This window comes from Ranitomeya imitator, chromosome 2, assembly GCF_032444005.1.
Source record: "Ranitomeya imitator isolate aRanImi1 chromosome 2, aRanImi1.pri, whole genome shotgun sequence".
Classification (NCBI taxonomy): Eukaryota; Metazoa; Chordata; class Amphibia; order Anura; family Dendrobatidae; genus Ranitomeya; species Ranitomeya imitator.
The window spans coordinates 644,795,216-644,807,659 of record NC_091283.1 but is presented as its reverse complement, the minus strand read 5'-3'; the positions used below and the strand labels follow the sequence as shown (position 1 = coordinate 644,807,659).

The 12,444-nt window shown below is 40.7% G+C and overlaps 1 protein-coding gene across 1 annotated transcript in view; it reads left to right on the top strand.

Annotated features, from left to right (window-relative positions):
* Window positions 1-10,348, top strand: part of LOC138665397 (cobalamin binding intrinsic factor-like) — a 122,914-nt gene extending 112,566 nt beyond the window's left edge. Inside the window, exons 8-9 of the mRNA XM_069752836.1 lie at window positions 9,838-9,956; window positions 10,080-10,348. Coding sequence (XP_069608937.1) covers window positions 9,838-9,956; window positions 10,080-10,141 — 181 coding nt within the window. The 3' untranslated portion in view covers window positions 10,142-10,348. The remainder of the gene's footprint in view (window positions 1-9,837; window positions 9,957-10,079) is intronic.
* The last annotated feature ends 2,096 nt before the right edge of the window (window positions 10,349-12,444 follow it).

Genomic DNA, 12,444 nt, shown 5'->3' with positions numbered 1-12,444 from the left:
GAAATCTTGATTGTTTGTTTCTGACCAAATACTTATTTTCCACCATAATATGCAAATAAATTGTTAAAAAAACAGACAATGTGATTTTCTGGATTTTTTTTTCTCAGTTTGTCTCCCATAGTTGAGGTCTACCTATGATGTAAATTACAGACGCCTCTCATCTTTTTAAGTGGTGGAACTTGCACTATTGCTGACTGACTAAATACTTTTTTGCCCCACTGTAGTGTCCCCTGTTATTGTGTGGTGTCTGAACTACAACATTCTCAGACCATCTCAGCCACTAGTGTACAGGTGTTTCTCACACAATTAGGATATCATCAAAAAGTTAATTTATTTAAGTTCTTCAATACAAAAGTGAAACTCATATATTATATAGAGTCATTACAAACAGAGTGATCTATTTCAAGTGTTTATTTCTGTTAATATTGATGATTATGGCTTACAGACCATGAAAACCCAAAAGTTAATATCTCAGTAAAATAGAATACTTTGTAATACCAGCTTGAAAAATTATTTTAAAATCTGAAATGTGGGCCTACTGAAATGTATGTTCAGTAAATGCCCTCAATACTTGGTCCAGGCTCCTCTGGCATCAATTACTTCATCGATGTGGTGTGGCATGGAGGTGATCAGTCTATGGCACTGCTGAGGTGTTATGGAAGCCCAGGTTGCTTTGATAGCAGCATTCAGCTCATCTGTATTGTCCGGAGTGTCTCATCTTCCTCTTGACAATACCCCATAGATTCTCTATGGGGTTAAGGTCAGGCGAGTTTGCTGGCCATTCAAGCACAGCGTTACTGTTGCTTTTTTGGCAGGGTGGACAGGTGCAAAGTCCTGCTGGAGAATGAAATTTCCATCTCCAAAAAGCTTGTCAGCAGAGGGAAGTATGAAGTGCCCTAAAATTTCCTGGTAGACAGCTGCACTGACTTTGGTCTTGATATAACACAGTGGACCTACACCAGTAGATGAAATGGCTCCCCAAACCTTCACTGATTGTGGAAACTTCACACTAGACCTCAAGCACCTTGGATTGTCTGTCTCTCCACTTTTCATCCAGACTCCGGGAAGTTGACTTCCAAATGAAATGCAAAATGTACTTTAATCTGAAAGCAACACCTTTGACCACTGAGCAACAGTCCAGTTCTTTTTCTCCTTGGCCCAGGTAAGACACTTCTGGTGTTGTCTATTGGTCATGAGTGGCTTAACACCAGGAATGCGACACTTGTAGGCCATGTCCTGGATATCTCTGTTTGTGGTGGCTCTTGAAGCAATGACTCCAGCAGCAGTCCACTCCTTGTAAATCTCCCCCAAATTTGTAAGTGGCCTTTTCTTAACAATCCTTGCAAGGCTGCGGTTATCTCGGTTGCTTGTGCACCTTTTTCTACCACATTTTTTCCTTCCACTCAACTTTCCATTAATATACTTGGATACAGCACTCTGTGATCAGACAGCTTCTTTAGCAATGAACTTTTGTTGCTAACCCTCCTTGTGGATTGTGTCAATGACTGCCTTCTGGACATCTGTCAAGTCAGCAGTTTTCCCATGATTGTGGAGCTACTGCAACAGATGAAGAGACCTTTTTAAATGCTTAGGAAGCCTTTGCAGGTGTTTTTTGTTAATTACTCTTGACTTTGGGGTTTTCATTGGCTGTAATCCATAATCATCAACATTAACAGAAATAAACACTTGAAATAGATCATTCTGTTTGTAACGACTCTATATAAGAGTTTCACTTTTTGTATTGAAGAACTGAAATAAATTAACTTTTTGCTAATATTCTAATTTTGTGAGAAGCACTAGTAGATTGTTTTGACTGTGTGTTGAACTTTATGTTATATATGGTTTTCAGGCCATAAAAAAAGCTAAAACATAAAAGTCTTACCTTTTCAAATTTGTTGTCATGCTGTTGGTCATCAGTTTTCCTTGTGACTCTTATACTGCCATTCTGGTTACCAGTCCTTGCTTGCCTCCATTTGAGTCTGATTTTTACCTAGTTGTTAAACCCTTTGAAAGAGCCAAGTATGGACTGCAAACATCTGTCATGAATTTCATCAGAAGGACTTGCTTGATCCTCTGCACCTTGTTCTTTGGCTTGTTTTGGTAAAGGTTTGTACCACAAAGATGTATTTCATTGGGGTTTGTTCCAGATTTAGGAATAGTGTCTGATGTTTATTCTCCAAATTTCATAATAATATTGTCAATCATGGGCTAGCTCTAATATACACTTCTTATGAGTCCAAAATACTAATACTCTATTACTAAGTAATCATTTTCTAATATTGGTTATAAAAACACTTCATACACAAGGCTTTTGTTTCATGTTGCTACTGTGCAAATCACAATTATGTTTCAAATCTATGGACTCATATGACTGCCACTGAACAGTGCTTATTTTTTCTCATGTCATTTGTCTTATGGTCGTAATGGATTTATGAAGGTGATGCTGGTTTATAAGCATAAAAAAATTATGCTGGTTTTATAAGTATATATAGTGGGGAAAATAAGTATTTGATACACTTCCAATTTTGCAATATAAAGATTGGAGAGGTCTGTAATTTTTATCATAGCTATACTTCAACTGTGAGAGACAGAATCTAAAAAAAGTCCAAAAGAAAAACAGAACTTATTATTTGGTACAGTAACTTTTTTTTTCAGTTATAGAGGTCAGTCTTTCCTGTAGTTCTTGACCAAGTTTGCACACACTGCAGCAGGGATTTTGGCCCACTCCTCCATACAGATCTTCCTTGGATCTTTCAGGTTTCAGGGCTTTTGCTGGGCAACATTGAGTTTCAGCTCCCGCCAAAGATTTTCTATTGGGTTCAGGTCTGGAGACAGGCTAGGCCTTACAACAAACTGAGGTCCATTTTTTCCTGAGTGCGCCAATACCCTTCATGTAGTTGGGAAATATTTTTCAGGCACAGTGGAAAGCTCAGAAGGCAAGGAGTGCCAGATTTTACTGTTATGGTTTGCAGGCGCAGGGAGAACCCATGAGGTGCCAGAACAGCAGAACTGCCCATAAGTGACCTCATGTTACAAACTACACCTCTCGATGAATTCTACGGGTGTAGTGATCATATTGATACTACAGATTAGTCACAGAATTTTATACCATTGGGCAGTGATGATAAAATAACTAAATTTTTACCAACAAAATTTTGTTTTAGTGCCAGATTTTACATTTTCACACAAGTGGGTAAAATTGCCACCCTAATTTGTTCAACAATTTCTACTGAACGTGGCAATACTCCATATGTGGCTGTACAGTACTACTTAGACATACGGAGAGACTCGGGAGGAACAGATTGCCTCCTTGAGCGCAAATGTTCCTAGAACAAATTTCCCACTCCATATACAGAGCCCCTAATTGCCTGAAGAGCAGAATCCCCCTCAAATGACCCGATTCTGCAAACTATACCCCTTGAGGAATTTATCTACAGGTGTAGTGACAATTTTGACTCCATGGGTGTTTTCCAGAAACAAGGAGCAATGAATGTTGCCAAGAGAAAATTGCAAACTGCAGCTGTAGTGTCCAGTATACTGTAGTGACCAGTACGTTATTCCCAGCTCGTGCTTCTGGAGGCATGCACCCATAAGTGCAGCAGACTCTAATCGCTTCAGAAATGCCAAACGTGAATGCAATATTTGGTTTAGGTACACTGTGGGGCTCAGAAGGGAGGGGGCATTTAGATTTGAGAGTCGAGAATTTGCTGAATTTCTTTTGGCGGGTGAGGAGCCATTTAGCTTTTCCAGAGCCTTTCTGCTACCAGTAACTTGGAAGCCCCCTATATTTCTATTAACAGATGACAGATCTGAGTGAGGGCTTGCTTTTTGGGGGGGATTGAATTGAGACTTTTATTGAGAACATTTTACATAACGTTTGGGATCACATTTATCCTGCACTCTACGCTGAGCCCTTACTTTGGGGTTTCCATCTAAATCTCTAAGTGACGAGATTCAGATGAAACCCCCAAGGGATCCATTCACTATAATGAGGCAGCAGAGTTACACTGGACTCTGTCTGGCCTTTGTTCAGTGGTGTCCTTTATTTTCAAAAGTGCATAAAACTGTGGCTGAAGGCAATTTTATGCAATCCTAAAAAGACGGACTTCGCCGGATCACAGGTCAGATGTCGTCTACAGTGCCTCCATCTGCCCCAGGAAATCTTCTACCAGAGGTTCCGTCTGAATCACATGTGTCAGAGAATTACATGGAGACCCTGGTGCAAGTGCTCAGTGCAGAGCGCAAGATAAATGTGCGCAGAGCCTTACTGTGATCTTTTTAAGGCAGAATTTAAAAAAACAAGGTGAAGAATTGATTTTATTTTTTACGCCATTCCTCATGCGGTATAAGTGATTAGGCGACTTTATTCTTCGGGTCGGTGCGATTACAGCGATACCAGAGTTATATTGGGTTTTTATGTTTGGCAGCTGTCACACACTAAAAGACGCTTTATATTGCAAAAAAATATTTTTTGCATCACCATATTTTGAGAACTATAATTTTTCTATATTTTGGCCCACAGAGTCAGGTGAGGGTTTGTTTTTTGCAGGACGAGTTGATGTTTTTATTGGTACCATCATTACATTTTTTGATCGCTTTCTATTCTGATTATTGGGAGGCAGGATGAATAAAAACCAGCAATTCAGGAATTTCTTTGGGGGGGGGGATTATGCTGTTCCATGCATGGTAAAATTGATAAGGCAGTTTTATTCTTTGGGTCAGTGCGATTTCAGTGATACCACATTTATATCGCTTTTTTATGTTTTGGTGCTTTTACACAATAAAAACTATTTTATAGAAAAAGAATTACTTTTGCATTGCTTTATTCTGAGAGCTATAACTTTTTTATTTTTCCACTGATGGAGCTATATGGCAGCTTGTTTTTTGAGGGACAAGATGGCGTTTCCAGTGGTAGCATGTTTATGTATATCTGTCTTTTTTATCACGTTTTATTCCACTTTTTGTTCAGTGGTATGATGGTAGTTATCATGAGAAAAACCCCATTAAAGACTGATACAAAGTTATACCTTTATTAATTAATCAAAAAAGGGACAAACAACATAGAGTAACACACACCATACAAAAAGTGCACACTACGTCCACCTTATAGTTGATTCCTGACCTGTAACCTACCTACCTACGGAGATTGGCACCCTATGAAGAAATATACGAGAATGGCGCCCCCTCTCACCGATGCCTGACCCCACTCTCCTAGCTAACCCTCATCACAAGTGACGGATATACAACTCTCACGTCCTCAGGAGGCCCAGAGACATTCTTGATTCAATAGAGACAGTCAGAAAAAGGAAAAATAGGTGTGCACAAGGTCAGTGAAAAGGTGACCCGTCTTGCAAGATGATAAAAGATGAAGTACTTAATAGAAAGTTAAGGTTGAACAACCCCTCTGTACTATACCTGTGCTGTGCCCTGCCTATACAGCGGAGGTTGGCTCCCTACTGGTCAGCGGATATGGTGCCCCTGCTCCACGATGGTTATCCCTAGGAAGCCCTGATAAACTCTTAACTGAGGGGGTTAGCAATAGTGGTATGTGGAGGCAGTGGGTAAATAAGTGCTATTCTATGGCTGTAAATTCATATTAATATAATATACACCAAATCTAAATCCTTTAGTAGGATATCAGGTACAGCATGATAACACAGAAACAGCCAAAAATATTAACCAAAACTAAATCCTCCAGCAGGACATCAGATAAAACATGATAACAATGAAAAAGCCAGAGGGTGGTTCTTATCATTCAGATGTCATGTGACCTCTACACGTTTCACCACACGGCTCATTAGGAGGTTGGATGGATGGATATTGCATGGTGCCCAAACATGCCTCAACAGACTTCTATATACCCCTTCAACTCCATCCTTAACTGGGATCCATAGTAGTACCGCCAGGAGTACAGGTATACTCAAACACATAACAACAATTGGTCAGTGAAAGGCTCCCTAGAGATGGCACTGGGTGAGCATCTATCATTCTAACACACTGTCACCTGACGACCAGGAGTTTAACAGGTCCCATATCCAACACCCCAAGGTGCATATGGGGAGAGGAGACAGAGCGCAAGCTTGTGGTTAATCTGGGAGCACAATTGCCGGCATGGTGAGCGTCCATTGGAAAGTACATACGAAGTACTTCTGGGTATCGCGGTCATGTGATAACACAGCCGGAAGTGACAATGTCGTCAGATACCGCGTTTGCCCCGGAATCCTATGTGTTCCATCTCTTGGAACGCATCATATTTCCGGGATTCCGGCTCCACAAGACAGGATTGCGCACGCGCCAGGCTAATCTCCGATCAGTGAAAGGAGATATACATTTCTAATCTGCCCATATTGGCCAGCGGGGTGACTGGGTGCGATGAGACCTAGTAAAGTGCCTGTGTCTCACAACTGGACCACATATAGGAATTATGATGAATCATCACAACTGGATGGAAGAAAAGGAATGGGCTAAACATACTTCAGCATGCTACAATCCTATACAATGATAATCCCTACAGTTTATTAATTACTTAAGCCAATTAATGACAATAAATGTTTATTACAGCGATATGTAAATCCCCTAGAATGGGAAAATATAGAGACATGGCTACCATATCCAAGATCATCAGGCTTAAAAAGAATAGGTTGTCTATAGAAAACAGGCATATGATATCTGTTCATTTAGCCCTAAAGGGACCACCAAATCCATACAAAAAATTCATTCACATTCCCTCTGGAATAGGTACCTGTCATAATTTCCACCTCTTGCGTTTGGTTTTACTACCTCCAAGACACAAAACAAAACCTCTCTGAGGTTCTCCTGATGTTTCCCATTCATGTGCCTGGCTATTGGGGTGTCACGTTTGTGTCTGATATCCTCAATGTGCTCGCCCACCCTTCTTGTTACCTCTATCCCTGTCTTGCCTATGTAATCCATAGGACATATACATGTAGCCAGATAGATAACACCTGTACTTTAAACAGTTAGAGAAGTCCCACTGATAGAATTTTTTTTACCATTGAATGAACTGCCGAAGAATTTGCCTAAAATGTCAGGAACCATGATATCCTATGACAAAATGGAGGTTGTTTTCAGATTCAGCTAAAACAAAAACAATAAAGATTACGTGGAATAACCAAAACAGCTCTTGAAATGTTATTTTTTGCCAGACCTGAATTATTACGTCAGATGTCAGAAAGGGGTTAATTAAGTTTAAACAATTTTTATCTATTGGTTCTTGTGTAAAAATTTTTGTAAGATTTGGTAGGCTGATGAAAGTAGTACTATCATCAGCGGACGCCTGACCATCGGTAACCTTTCCTCTCCAGTCAGAGCTGCTGGCCAACACGCTGTCATCTGTGTGATAGCATGGGAAACGCAGAGTTCTAACCTTTCTTGTTACCGCTGATCAGAGCCAGTGTTTACAGCGCTGTGACAAAAATGGGAAATGCCGGATGTTCGGGCCCCCATTACTTTGAATGGGGTCTGGGCTCAGGTTCAAAGTTCTTGCACTGTTCTGTTACCCAAACCAAACTTTTTTTTAAAGTTCATCCGAACCTGACGGACCCTATCATCCATGGGTCCGCCCATCACAAAACATAATCTTGGCATTACCTGAATTTGGTAGCCAGGTCAGCAGTATAAAGAGATAGGTGTCTTGGTCAAACTCATTTCAGTGTATTACTCTACTCCTTTCTTAAAAGAAATCTGTCAGTAGGATGAACCCTCCTAAGCCGTCTATGTTGGCATGCAGATCATAGAAAGTTGAATTAAAGGATTCCTTGATATCGACAATTCGATGCCTAATTCCAGAGAATTCCACTTTTTGCTTAATATGTAAATAAGCAGTTAAGATCTATGGGCCGTACATAGATCTCCCTGAGAATCTGCCTCCAAATTTTAAATTATAGGGGGCATGTAGATTAAGAGAGCAGATGGACAGTCATTACATGTCTCCCACTGGTAACGTCTCTTCATTTAAAATAAGCCCTGGAGGCAGATAATTGGGGAGATCTGTGTCTGGGCTGTAGAGCTTAGCAGCTAATTTACATATACCGTATATACTTATGTATAAGCCGAGATTTTCAGCACATTTTTTTGTGCTGAAAACAACCCCCTCAGCTTATACATCAGTCATGGTCCAAAAAGCCAGCGGGGGAGGGGAAAGGGGAGCAGTGGCAGGAGCTGGTGCCTGTGACATCATACTCACTGTTCTTGCACCATTGCTGAACGTCCCTGCATCTCCGTTGTCCCAGCACCGGCAGCGCTTCCTGTGCTGAGTGGTCACGTGGTACTGCTCATTAAGGTTATGAATATGCCTTTGTCTCCACTCCCATAGGCATGGAGCGCATATTAATTACCTTAATGAACGGTACCACGTGACCGCTCAGCACAGGAAGAGCTGCCATTGGGACAACAGAGATGCAGGGACGTGCAGCGATGGCGCGAGGAGGGTGGGTATGATGGGGGAGGATGGGGGAGGACAGGGGGGGCCGAGCCATGCATAGAAGGATGGGATTGGGGAGCCTAGCCATGCATACAAAGATGGGAAGGGGGGAGCCAAGCCATGCATACAAGGATGGGAAGGGGGGAGCCGAGCCATGCATACAAGGATGGGAAGGGGCAACACAGCCTTGCATACAAAGATGGGAAGGGGGGAGCCATGCATACAAGGATGGGAAGGGGGAGCCGAGCCATGCATACAAGGATGGAATGGGGCAGCACAGCCATGCATACAAGGATGGGAAGGGGGAGCCGAGCCATGCATACAAGATGGGATGGGAGGAGCCATGCATACAAGGATGAGACGGGGGAGCCGAGCCATGCATACCAGATGGGACGCGGGGAGCCATGCATAAAACGAGGGGACCGGAGGAGCCACACAGAGCAGGACAGGACAGGGGGAGCCACATAGAGCAGGACAGGAAGGGGGAGCCACACATAGCAGAACAGGGATGAGGGGACAATACATACCCGGCGTATACTCGAGTCAATAAGCTTAACCAATTTTCCGTGGCAAAATTAGGTGCCTCGGCTTATACTCGGGTCGGCCTATACTCGAGTATATACGGTAATAAAAACCTGAATTTCTCTGAAATGAGGCATCTGATTGCAGATATTAAAGTATGATTTTATTGAACTTTTGATCACCCTCTATCGACGGCTTAGGGGGGTTGATCCTACTGACACATTCGTTTTTAATAGAAGATCAAACATATTTGGAGTTTTCCTCTTTAACTATCTGACCAAAAGAAAAAAAGTGCACATACAGTACAAATGTGGTGAATGGGAAAAGAGACCACAGATTTCAATCTCAAGCAGAGCAGTCTATGGCTGGATAACTGCTCTGAACAGTGAGTGCCAGCGTTTGGCGACATGCTGTTTTACATCAAGTTCTGTTTTCATGTGTGAACATATATTCGTATACCACCATATCAGAGAAAATAGCGCAAGATAAACATGGTGTTAAGCAGAATTTCTATGAGCCTATAAAAATTATATATTTCAGACACAGCTAGGACCCATGTTTTCTGGTTGTATGGATTAAAATATGATAAAGGTTTCAGAGATTCATTTTTTCATGTATTTCGCTGTTAGTTTTATTTTACTCTATAGTACAATGTTCTCGCGATAGTTACAAGGTAAGTACAGTCTCCACCCAACAATGACTTTCTTTATTATCCATACCTACAAGATAGATTTTATTAGATGTATATTGGAGTATAGAAAATGTGATTAGTAAATCATTCTATGACACTTGGAGAGCTGGTCTTCTTTCCAATCAGTACAAGATAATAATTCTGTTTTTATATTTAAAGTTAATAACTTTTTCTCTTCCAGTTTTCAGACCGAGAGCTCTAGTTGGGGAGCTTATGTGACATCCATTAATAATCTCGTAGGAACCACACAAGACAGGACTTACTGGCAATTTTTCAGTAATGAAACACCATTAGAAGAAGGTCAGTATCTTAAACATCTATCTTTATCTATCTATCTATCTATCTATCTATCTATCTATATATCTATCTATCTATTACATTTACTGGAACAGAGTGTAATTTGGTGTTTTTTTTTCTCCGTAGGGGTCAGCTCATACAAGCCCAGTGACCACGAGCACATTGTGGCTATCTTTAGCAAATACTGAAAATTTTATTTTCTTATTTACCTCAATTTCATGTTACATTTTTCTCAATGTATAAATGATTGTGTCATAGTCCTGCCATTTTGGCTCAGGAGCGCCCTCCGTGTGTCACATGATTTCTTAAATGAATGAAGCTTTTAGCATATAACCGGTATATATTCATGTTGTAATGGAAATGTGATTTTACATAAAATAAATGGCTAATTCTAAGTGTCTACAATTATTAAATGCATGCATGCATGTTCACAAAACTGTGAAAATTCCTACGTCCTGACTACATATTGTATACATATTTATTTGTGATCTTATTGTTCCTCTTGTAATACAAACTTCACTCCTGCCTCCAAAAATTAATTTCATTTTTACAAGGAGGTGTGGAAGCATCCTTATAATTTACCTCATAGTCATATAATAGGGTAGTTCTATATATCATAGCAAAGGAAAGAGCTGATAAGAGTAGGGACTCATTTGGAAAGGCAGTACTATTCCCATCTTAGGCTATGTGCACACGTGAGGAATGTTTGCAGAAATTTCCTGACAAAAACTGGATTTTTTCCACAGGAAATCCGCATGCGTTTTTTTTCGCGTTTTTTGCGCTTCTTTTTGTGTTTTTTTCCGGAGCTTCCCCAATTGAATAATATAGAGGGAAAAATGCGAAAAATCCGCAAAATTAATGAACATGCTGCGTTTTTTCCCGCAATGCGTTTTTTTGTGCAGAGAAAAAACGCAACATGTGCACAAAAATTGTGGATTGCATTCTAACTATATGATGATTAATGGATGCATTTTTTTCGCGTTTTTATAGTACAAAAACGCAAAAACTCCTAAACGTGTGCACATACCCATAATGCTAGCTCTGATTCCAGGACTAAAGACTCAGCAGCTGAATAACAGCAGCCATTTACCGATGGCATGCAGCCATCAGTTACGTAGGCTTATACATTGTTCCTACACCCTACTATTGATACAGTTGTGCTCAAAAGTTTACATACCCCGGTAGAATTTTTGCTTTCTTGTCCTTTTTTCAGAGAATATGAATGATGACACCAAAACCTTTTCTCCACTCATGGTTAGTGATTGCGTGAAGTCATTTATTGTCAAACTACTGTGATTTCTCTTTTTAAATCATAATGACAACCCAAAACATCTAAATGACCCTGATCAAAAGTTTACATACCCCAGTTCTTAATACTGTGTATTGCCCCCTCTAACAGCAATGACAGCTTGAAGTCTTTTGTGGTAGTTGTAGATGAGGTATTTCATTTCCTCAGATGGTAAAGCTGCCCACTCTTCTTGGAAAAAAGCCTCCAGTTCCTGTAAATTTCTGGGCTGTCTAGCATGAACTGCATGCTTGCGACCTCCCCAGAGTAGATCAACGACATTGAGGTCAGCAGACTTAGATGGCCTCTCCAGAACCTTCACTTTGTTCTGCTGTAGCCAATGACAGGTCGACGTGGCCTTGTGTTTTGGTTTATTGTCATGTTGGAACCTCCAAGTACATCCCAGCTTCCAGGCTGATGATTGCAAATTTGCCTCCAGTATTTGATTATAACGTTATGAATTCATCTTTCCTTCAACTGTGACCAAGTTTCCTGTGCCTTTGTAGCTCACACATCACCAAAACACCAGTGATCCACCTTCATGGTTTACAGTAGGAATATTGTTCCTTTCATCATAGGCCTTGTTGACCTCTCTCCAAATGTGACGTTTATGGTTGTGTCGAAAAAGTTCAATTTTGGTCTCATCACTCCAAATTATCTTGTTCCAGAAGTTTGAGGCTTGTCTCTGTGCTGTTTTATGTATTTTAGGTGAGATACTTTGTGGCATTTGCGCAGTAATGGCTTTCTTCTGGCGACTCAACCATGAAGCCCATTTTTCTTCCAGTGCCTTTTTATTGTACATCTTGAAATAGCCACACCGCTAGTTGTCAGAGAGTCCAGTATTTCGGCTGATGTTATTTGTGGGTTTTTCTTTGCATCCCAAACAATTTTCCTGGCAGTCGGGGATAAAATTTTTGTTGGTCTACCTGACCGTGGTTTTATTTTTACAGAGCCACTGATTTTCCAATTGGTAATCACAGTTTGAAAGCTCCTGACTGGCATTATCAATTCCTTGGACATCTTTTTGTATCCCTTTCTTGTTTTATACAGTTCAACTACCTTTTCCCGTAGATCCATTGACAATTCTTTTGCTTTCCCCATGACTCACAATCCAGAAACATCAGATGAAAGATGCAAGAGTCTGTCTGGATCCCAGAAACTCACTCAGCTTTTATGCACACACACTGATTACAAGCAAACATGTCA